This window comes from Brachyistius frenatus, unplaced genomic scaffold (genome assembly GCF_029030835.1).
Source record: "Brachyistius frenatus isolate BFR_SWC_R1_liver_20210118 unplaced genomic scaffold, ASM2903083v1 Contig_138, whole genome shotgun sequence".
NCBI lineage: Eukaryota > Metazoa > Chordata > Actinopteri > Embiotocidae > Brachyistius > Brachyistius frenatus.
In genome coordinates this window covers 271,221-280,933 of record NW_027210737.1, presented here as the reverse complement: position 1 = coordinate 280,933, position 9,713 = coordinate 271,221, and the positions used below count along the sequence as shown (strand labels likewise).

General features: G+C 41.6%; 1 protein-coding gene across 1 annotated transcript in view; it reads left to right on the top strand.

Moving 5' to 3' along the window:
* Nucleotides 1-1,670: 1,670 nt before the first annotated feature.
* arhgef2a (Rho guanine nucleotide exchange factor (GEF) 2a) overlaps nucleotides 1,671-9,713 on the top strand; it is a 43,958-nt gene continuing 35,915 nt past the window's right edge. Inside the window, exon 1 of the mRNA XM_069715101.1 lies at nucleotides 1,671-1,906. Within this exon, the coding sequence (XP_069571202.1) occupies nucleotides 1,844-1,906 (63 nt within the window). The 5' untranslated portion in view covers nucleotides 1,671-1,843. The remainder of the gene's footprint in view (nucleotides 1,907-9,713) is intronic.

Below are 9,713 nucleotides of genomic sequence, written 5' to 3'. Positions count from 1 at the left end.
GAACCCCCAAGACAGGAAACTAATTACTGCCGAGTGTTTGTATGCCTCCGCTAACCACTCAAGTTATGAAGTACATCATATCTGTCCAAACCCATATAGATGTTGCTGCAAAGAAGCTATCAATTAAAAATGCGTTCACACACAACTTCAATCCTTACAGTACAGAAGGTCTATACATTCACCAACATTTCTAGATGGACACCTGGGGTGATGTTACCATTTCATTAACTGTTATAAATGTGAAATATGGTCATAATATCCACCTCTGCCCTTCAGTTTTGACTTTGAATAATAGGCAGTCAAGAATAATAAAAATGTTATCCTCTATCCTATTTGTGTGAAATGTCATCATAATTACCATATGAATTATTACGTTTTGGCCACAAATGTGTTTTGGGAGATTACAGGTACCTTTATCAGTTCATCTTTGTGACAAATTTAAAGAAATTCTCTCAAGGCTTTCCAGAGATATTGAATTCAAGAGAATGAAATAGACGGATATGGGGGGCGTGAGGTCATATTGACCTTTACCTCTGACCTTTGATCACCAAAATCTATTCACTTCATCCTTGAGTCCATGTGAATATTTGTGCACTGACAGTGTGAGATTTAGACCATAAAATAGATGTGTTAATGCTAAACAATGCTGAACTTCTGGAAGACTGAGAATGAAGATGGTGGATAATTCATGTGATGCCAGTGTTGCATGGCTCAACGGTTACTACTGGTCATTAGTAAAAGTGTGAATGACTTCTGTGAGTGGACCACTGTTGAAAACATTCACATTTGTTCAGGTGGGTCTGTTTAATTCTCGCTGGCTCTGAAGCTCTTTGTTGCTCCACCATTTCACAATTTGCTTTCACTTGTACTGTTTTGAATCTGAAGTTTATTGTGTCAATGTGTCCACAGTGACATTTAAAATAAATATTTTTTATTTTACTCGGAAAGTGGCCCTGACAATGCAGTAATCCTTATACGCTCCCATTATAACTTTAATTGAGTTCAAAGGCCCACGTTGGCCTGCCTTCCCCACCCAGTAAATTATGTGAAACGTATTTCAAATATCTAGTGTGAAAGAAAATGTTTTAAATGATCATGTATTAAACCAATTCAATACCCCTTTATTACTAAAGACTTTATAATAGCGAAATAAACTCCACTCACCTGTCTGGTCCCACATTCTATTCACCTGCTTACCTACCAAATATTTTCTGACGCTTGTGTGATCCTTTGAGTTTTTGTCATGGTACCAACACATCACACACAACATGCTCTCAAATTTACAGTATGATTGAAAGTTCTGATAAACAAACAAGCTACAAGCTACAGTTTGTTTTTTCTTGCTTTAGTGAGAATAGTTACTGTAAAATTTCAACAATTTGGAAATGGTTTCATAGTGGGATGTAGTAAAGAGCAAATAAAAGTCTATTCCAGGCATTCACAGACAGACAGATGAACATTGTGTGCGTGTGTGTGTGTGTGTGTGTGTGTGTGTGTGTGTGTGTGTGTGTGTGTGTGTGTGTGTGTGTGTGTGTGTGTGTGTGTGTGTGTGTGTGTTTGTGTGTGTAGTGTGTGTTTGTGTGTATGTGTGAGAGTCAGTGAGAGAGAAAGAGAGAGAGAGAGAGCGAGGGGGCGGTGATGATTCAGAAGTCAGATTTCTCACAGGAACAGTCACTTCACTAGAAGCAGAAGTACATTGCAGTTGACCAATGAGGAAATATTTTTAGTTGTTTTTTTTGTCTTTGGTAGGGAATTGAGAGATCTACATAGAAGCATACAAAGAGTAATATTGGATATAATATTTTCTGACTTGCTTGCTGCCTTGTTAATCTGCCGTAAGAAAATGTCCAGAGTTGCCAATCTGTCAAAACTGCGCCAAGAAAGGATGAAGGAGATCAACCTGCGGGTGAGCTGATATTATGTTCCTCTTCCTCACTGAGTTTGACATGACGAAATCATGAGGTAGTGGCATGTGACTGACATCAGCTGATGCGTAGTACACAATGTTTTAATAGGACATGAAAAACAACTACTTTTGTGTAATATGGTGTAACTTCAGTGGTTAGTGGTTATTATAACAGTATTAATTAGGTCCGTTAAGTAGAAATCACTGTTGAACGATGCTGTTTTTTTTCTTTCCTGCCCCTCCACTTTCTACATCACTGTCATTTCTTGTTTTGCATTCTCAACCTATAAACATTTCTTCAGTGTGACACAGGGCCTGCTCATTAAGACAGGAGGCCTCTCATGATACGGGTCCTTGTATTGCTGCATTAGCAGCACATCATTTCTAATCTAGGTGTACAGGATAAGTCTGCCTTCATTTGTGAATGTAGGTGGTGGTGTGTATGTTTGCTTGTACACAGTGTGCTTGCTCACTGGATATTTGACTGTAGCAACTGTTGCCATAGAAATGAGAGAGTGTGTGTGCTGTTACGGATTTCTTTTAGAATGTTGTAGGCCTGAAATCATGTAAAAATACGTGCATCAAAAAGTAATCGGATGTAGATGGATAAAGGCTTTTGCATCAGTGTTGCAGGAGCAGATTTGAGGTATTCTCATTTGCCGGGCGGGTTTGTCTTTATAAAAAAAACAATCATACAAAAATAGGTGGTGACAAGTTAACCTTGGTTGATTATGTAATCGGCATCTCACATTTTGCAGTTCTCGTAAGCCATTGGCTGCGCACCATTGTCACACTGCACTCTTGACCTTCTGCTTGATCTGATATACCTCTTTTTCTCTTGATTTTTTAATTTGATTTTTGATTTTATACACTTTATTAATCCCCGAGGGGAAATGTCTTCACTACAGCAGGGGGGCTCTCAGGGGGGAGATGCTGCAGCAGGCTGCCACTAGCGCGGCACCAGGTAACCTGACCTGAGGTGCATGTTTTTTTGGATGATGGGAGGAAGCCGGAGAACCCGGAGAGAACCCACGCAAGCACAGGGAGAACATGCAAACTCACACAGAAAGGCCCAGGACCGGATTCGAACCCGGAACCTTTTTTGCTGTGAGGTGACAGTGCTAACCACTGCACCACCGTGCGTGCCGTTTTATGATTTTATTGATAATGATGTTTATTCTCTGGATTTGAACTGCAGCTGAAATAACAGCCAAGCTAACAAGATATTAAGTGTTCTCTTGGCTTCAGAAATAACTAGACAGATCCCACCACTGAACTAACACCCAAAATACACCAGCAAGTCTTAGTAACTGGTTTTAGAGAGGAGCTGCTTTTTGTTGTCTATACATTGTATGTATTGCATTGATCAATTTAATGCATGCCACACTGTTTGGATGGGATGATGGTTTAATCACATTATTTCTTGAACTTCTTGACTCTGACTAGTAATCGCTGAAGCTTTACTTTGGGTTACAAAACCCTCTTTAATTTTTGGGGGTGTAAAGAAAGAAATCATTTTGACAAAGATATAAATATCTTGCTGGGATAAGAGCATGGCAAAAATATGATCGCAAGCTATATTGACAGAGCCTTCATTCTCTAATGTTGCAAACTAGCTAAATAGATTGTATTATAAAATGACATAGTTAAAACATGTACCAAGTCAAAAGAAAAATGGTGAAGAGTCACGGAGAAGGTGTTAAAAGGAAAAGAGGATTTAACAGGACTTTTGCAAAGAAATCCCATTAATATTGTGAAAGTTTTACATGCAATATGATTTTAATAGTTTAATTTGCCTTATATCATATAAGTGCATGGTCACCTGCAACCAGAAGTATGCAATAGTTTTTAGAAAACAACCCATATATTTTAGGCTTATGATTAGAGAAACAATGTGGGGACATCAGGGGGCTAACAAGTTAAAGATGGTATTGCTGTCCAACAACATCTTGGAAGACAGAATTGAACAGCAGGAAATGTAAAGAATGCACCTTTGGAACGACTAAAAACAAGCCCCTTTTCAATCCAGTGGGTTAAATCTCCCAATTCTGTCAGAGGAGTCAATATGTACAGTACACTGAAGAAGCTGAGCTGAAACAAGACTTTGGACCCTGTTTTCATCCGCCGCGGTACAGCGCAACTTGCACCGGCGCAAGTAGGCGCGGCAAATGTGTTTGGTATTTTGGTGAACACAAGCGCAGGATGTAGGAGGAATTTATATTCAGCAGGTGTGTCACAGCCGACCATAACCATGTTCAATCAAACCAGCTCCTCTCATCCCCTTTAAGACCCCCGTTACGCAGTAGACTCTCAGGTTTTTATGAAGGAAGAAGGAGCAGACCATGAGCACCATGAAAAGTTCACACAGGATGAAACTGACATACTTGTCTGGAGGTTCAGGATTTAATCAATGAATTTATGGGACAACGAGTTGGCCTCCACGGGCTGATCACAAGCTTGGGAAGAGGTAACTAACATTATAAATAATTCTTGTAAATTGCTTAAAAGGTTACTGCTTTGTGCGTAAATAACGCAGTTCCACACTGTAGTCTTGCATGGCTGGCAAGATAATTAAACCAGATGAATACATAGAAAGGCTTTTCAGTTGTTACTAATTTATGTGCAATTCAATTGCAATTCATTTGTAGTTAACCTGAGTTGCCTTTTATATTTTACGGCTGAGATTGGCTTCTGCGTCATGGCACACCCTCACTGCCTATTTTACATGGAATTCAATACACAGGAGTCACCTTCATTTTTTCATATGATTACCTGAAACTGAAGCTTGCATTACAAAAAAAAAAAATAATAATCTTGTTTTAATAGGGTTAATAGGATCTGAGCTGGCAGAGGCACAGGTTGAACTCAAAGTTGACACCAAAGTTGCACTGCACTTGTGTATTTTCAACGACAAACCCCCATTGTGTTACATTGTGTGTGAATGTTACGCCATTCCGGCCATCTTGGCGCAGCTGGGTTTGCCTTGGTCCACAAAAATTGCAAATCAGCGCAAGCATGGAACAAAGTCCCTTGCGCCACACCAGAATACCAATGTGTTTAGATATGCTCTGCATTGTGCGTTTCTGTACTGTGCCAGTGTTACATGAGGAACACTGAAGATCTTCTGAACCCGTGTGTCATGTCCTCCGAGGTGGAGGCAGAGTCTGGGGCCTTTAGGGAAGGCTTGCCAATTTATCTAGTGGAGGTCATAGAGGTGGTCAGAAAGTTTTGTGGTGGTCCAATAAAATAAATAGACTGATAAACTTGTCCCCAGAACATTATGGGAGCTTTCAACAGCAGCATTAAGAGGGGCATTTCATCTGGAGCTGACGTCATATTTTCTGTTAGGAAAACAAAACAGTCAACATTTTCTGGCAACAGCAGGGACCTTTCATCATTAACATTCTCCTGCAGTTGAAAAGACAAGCTGTCCGCTGTTGGCGCTGGCCAACGAGGCAAGAAGGGGATTGACCTGGTCTCTGTCCTTCCACCATTGCAGTGGAATAGAGCAGACAGAACCAGACACACTTGTGTATGATCAACTCCTTTTTTCCATCTGTATGTTGGTTCCATTGGAGTACACTCTTTGAGTTTTAAAAAAGGTCCCCAAATGCACTCTTTCTGGGGGGAGGTTGGTCTGAGATTAGGCCCATCTTTGCTGTCTACTCTGTATCTGCCAGACCGGACTTGCTCCTCTGTATCTCGCTGGATTTTTTAAATTTAAATCAGCCATAGGCTTGCTGTCCTTGTTTTTTTTTTTTAGGTTAACTATAGGAAGAGTGGGATTTCATTGTCTCAATCACGTGCACAGACAGACACAATAAAGTACTTTGTCTTGTGGTGAAGATCTGCTGACATCTCCAATATCTGTGCATAGACAGGTTCTCTTTGCTTGTCTTCTGGTTGAGGCAGGGTTTTAAAGCATGGATTCAGCCCTGTGCTCGCTAGAAGGACATCTGTGTATAACTTGCTTGTGTATCGTCCTGAGATGTCTGGGTGGACAGCTCAAAGCAGCCGCAGTGGGGGAATCTCCTGCACTGCTTAACATGCTCTTTTCTATCATGCTAACGCATGGGCTCTTTCTCATCACAAAGCTGCAGCTGTTTTTTATTGGTTTAAGCACATTAATAATGTCCTTGGCATCTGATACAGTATATTCACTAACTGCCATCCAGCATGTCAATGTCTCTTGCATTTCTTTCTGGGGTAACTTGCCCATTTAAACCTGTGAAGCCATGCCTTATAGTAATATCATATAATTGCCTAATGACAAGATTAGTTTAACTGTTCACAAATCCGCCTGGTGCGGGACAGTAAATAGAGTTTACAGTTTGCTATTGTCTCCCTCTAACCTCACCCCGTTTCAACTGTTTCTTCCCATGCGTCACATTATGGGATGAGATATAATCACCTGTTAATGAGAGGGACGATACAAGATGTGCCTTTGGTGTTGAACTAATGTGGTTCCTACTCAAGGTATTTTGTCGTTGCACAAAAAGGGGAGCTAGGGCTCCACCCAAACTTTGGCTCTGAACAGACATCTCATGTCTTGCAAGTCCAGCATGCTACCACACTCAACCCTACTGCATTTTGAGTACCCTGCAACTAATATATGCTCCTTTCAGGTTTTTCCTGAGGTTTGCCTTCGAGGGCAACTTCTACAAGTCTATAGTCCTTCTATCCAGGTTCTTGGTAAGCCCTTGGGTGTTTGTCAACTGCACAGTGGCAGCTTCAGGAACCAGGAAATATGCATAGCCACGTAGCCACATAAACAATTGGCTTCTCGCAGCAGAGTCACACCAGAGGCTGCTGGAGCAAACACGGTTCTTATTGCAGCACCTGTTTGTCAGTGTAGAGAGCCACGGCATGTCTTGTGTGCCTAGCCCTCTTTCACAGGAGCAAGTTGTTGCCCCTCAGGACATGCTTACAATTGCTGGGACTGATGGCATCGGCTATAGTGGAAGTTCCCTAAGGCTACCTGTACACCCGCGGTTTTCAATGCTGGGTTGCATTCCTCAGCCTGGACCACACTTGTCATGGCCCGCCTGGTGGAGGTTTCAGTGGAACATGCTCCTCGGTTTTTTGACACAGGGGACCCCAATGGGATCTGTCAGGGGTTGGGAACCACCCATGAGCACAGGACTGTGAATGCAGTGTGGGTTCTTCATCTTTTGGAAATCAGACACAACTGTGTTAGCATACTTTTACAAACAAAGTGGATTGTGCTCCACTCCGTTGCAGAGACTTACTTACTCACCAACTTTGTGGAGCAGCAAGAATCTCGTCACTGAGAGCACCCTCCATCCTGGACGTAGGGTCCCATTTTGCAAGCTGGCTCTTCAAAAGAAATCCTCTGTACAGGGAATGGAAACTCCATCCAGAGGTAACCAATCAGATCTGGGTGCCCGTAGTGTGCCCAGCATTTATCTGTTTGCCTCAACGGACAATGATCAGTGCCCCACATTTTGTGTCCCAGGATGCACCAGTGGGGATAGTCAAAGTTGACTACAACAAGTGGCTGCAACTTCTTCTTAAAGCTATTCCCAACTTTGGCCCTGACCCCACCTATGCTGCCCAGGTATGGAAGAAGGGCATATTTCTAATTCTGAAATCCCCTTACTGGCAGGGCTCCTTTACAATCAACCTTGCAGGCACAAGGGGGAATATTGCATCCCTTCCTAATATGGCTGTTGGTCTGGACTTGGCCCTTAAGAGGCTAAACCTGGATGAACTGGAACTTCCACTGAATGTCATTACAACCATCAGGAATAATGTATCCTTGTCTACCAGGTGACTGTATGATTGTAAGCGGGAGTGTTTGAGGTTCCCTTCCAGTGCTCTATACCCATAATGTTTCTGCAATAATTACTGGACAAGGGCAAAGCCTTCTCCTTGATAAAGGTTTACCTGGCAGCTATTGCAGTGTGCTGTACAGGTTCTGATGGTAAGGCTGCATGACAACAATCCCTTGTCAGAGCCTGAGACTCATTGTGGGACTTGTCACCTGTTTTTGATGTACTGTTTCAACTTCATTTGAACACTTTGATTGAGTGGATCTGAAGTTGCTCTCGCTTGAAACCGTTCTTTTGCTGGTTCTAGTGCTCAGCACTGTCCACACACTTCTGGTGCACCCTGACTCCTGCAGGAGGCCCGTGTGGAACGTCAAGGCCCAATCCTGCCTTTATGCCTGAGAACCCTGCTTTGCTGTGTCTTTCCATTCCCCCCATGCAGTCATCATGACTGCTAGCCATTTGAATGACAGAATGCTATTGAACTTCTGAGGACTAACTGGTGAGGCATTGATGCAAAGAAAATAAGATGAGTTTTATTTTCTTTGCCTGTGGTTTAAGAAGTTCCCAGTGTCTCATTTATAACGTCATTTATAACGTCATTTATAACGTCATTTATAACGTCATTTATAACGTCATTTACAACGTCATTTACAATGTCTAATTATACGACGTCCATATGTCCTTATCTTGTGACCTACAACTGAACTTAGATCTAAAGGGAGTGGGGGTGGATGTCAACTGCTTGTCATACTGTATAAAAGCTGCCCTACGGAGGAGAGACGTTGAGCAATGCTGGACATCCTTCTTTGAGTGTACATGTATTTGCTCCTACTTGCAAGAATAAATGTCCGATGTGTTTGATTTTGAATCCAGCCTCTGAGTAATTTTTCTAACAGGCATACACCATAGTGACATACCTTACTCATTTTATCAGAGAACTGCGATTACCTCTGTAACCTACAATTTTGTGCAGTGTAAAAACTTACACTTACACTGGTATCTGCATTTTTGTGCACAACAAACAAAAACATTTGCCACTTGGTGTACAAACTCATTGTTTAAGAGATACTGATCTTCTTTGCACTGGTTTTTTGCAGATAGGAACAAAAAGGCACTCATTTATCACATCACTGTTCTTATAGCCAATTTGTGAGCAATTCAATTTTTGACCATTCAACATAAAAGAAGTGGCTGTATAGCTAAGCGATGCTAGCGGAGCCTGTGTTCAGCATCAGGGCTAATGTGCAGGGGAATAAATCTTTAACAAATTAACCCTATGAACCAAAGGCTATTTTCAGAACAAGTCTGCAGTTTAACAACACGTCAGGAATCTGACATAGACTTTTCTTCGATCCTTAAATACTAATTGATAAAGTGATAAAGTGATAAAAGTGGATGACTTTAACATTCATTTTGGTGACGTGGATACTAGCATCTTGGTACAATTCACAAATGCACTCTTTAAAACAGACATTGCTAAATCCTGGAAAGGATGTGGCATCCCACTAATTATGAGTCTAATAGCATATAACAATGTGCTCCATCATGCCTGGATCGTTTATTATTCATCATTAATAGAGGAAAACAAGAACAACCCCAGGTTTCTTTTCAGCACTGCAGGCAAGCTGACCCAGAGTCACAGCTCTGTTGAGCCTTTTAGTTATTTAGCTCTTTAGCTCTGATCTCAAGGATCAACTGATTCCATTTTGGGCGTCAATGGTCAAGGTCAGTGTCACCTTACATTGACTCATGCTTGTGAGCACGATATGTAAGGAACGCCCAGAGGGAATATCTTCACATTTGGCACAAATGTTCACTTGGCCTCAACGATGAAGTGATTCGATTTTGCTTTTTAAAGGTCAGGGGTGACATTCACTGTGACTTTAAATCTTTCCTGTTCTTGTAAACGCGATATCTCAGGAATACCTTCAAGGACCTTTTTCAATTTTGGCCCAAACATTCACTTGGACTCATGGATGAACTAAGTGCATTTTGGTGATCAAAGGTCGGAGGTC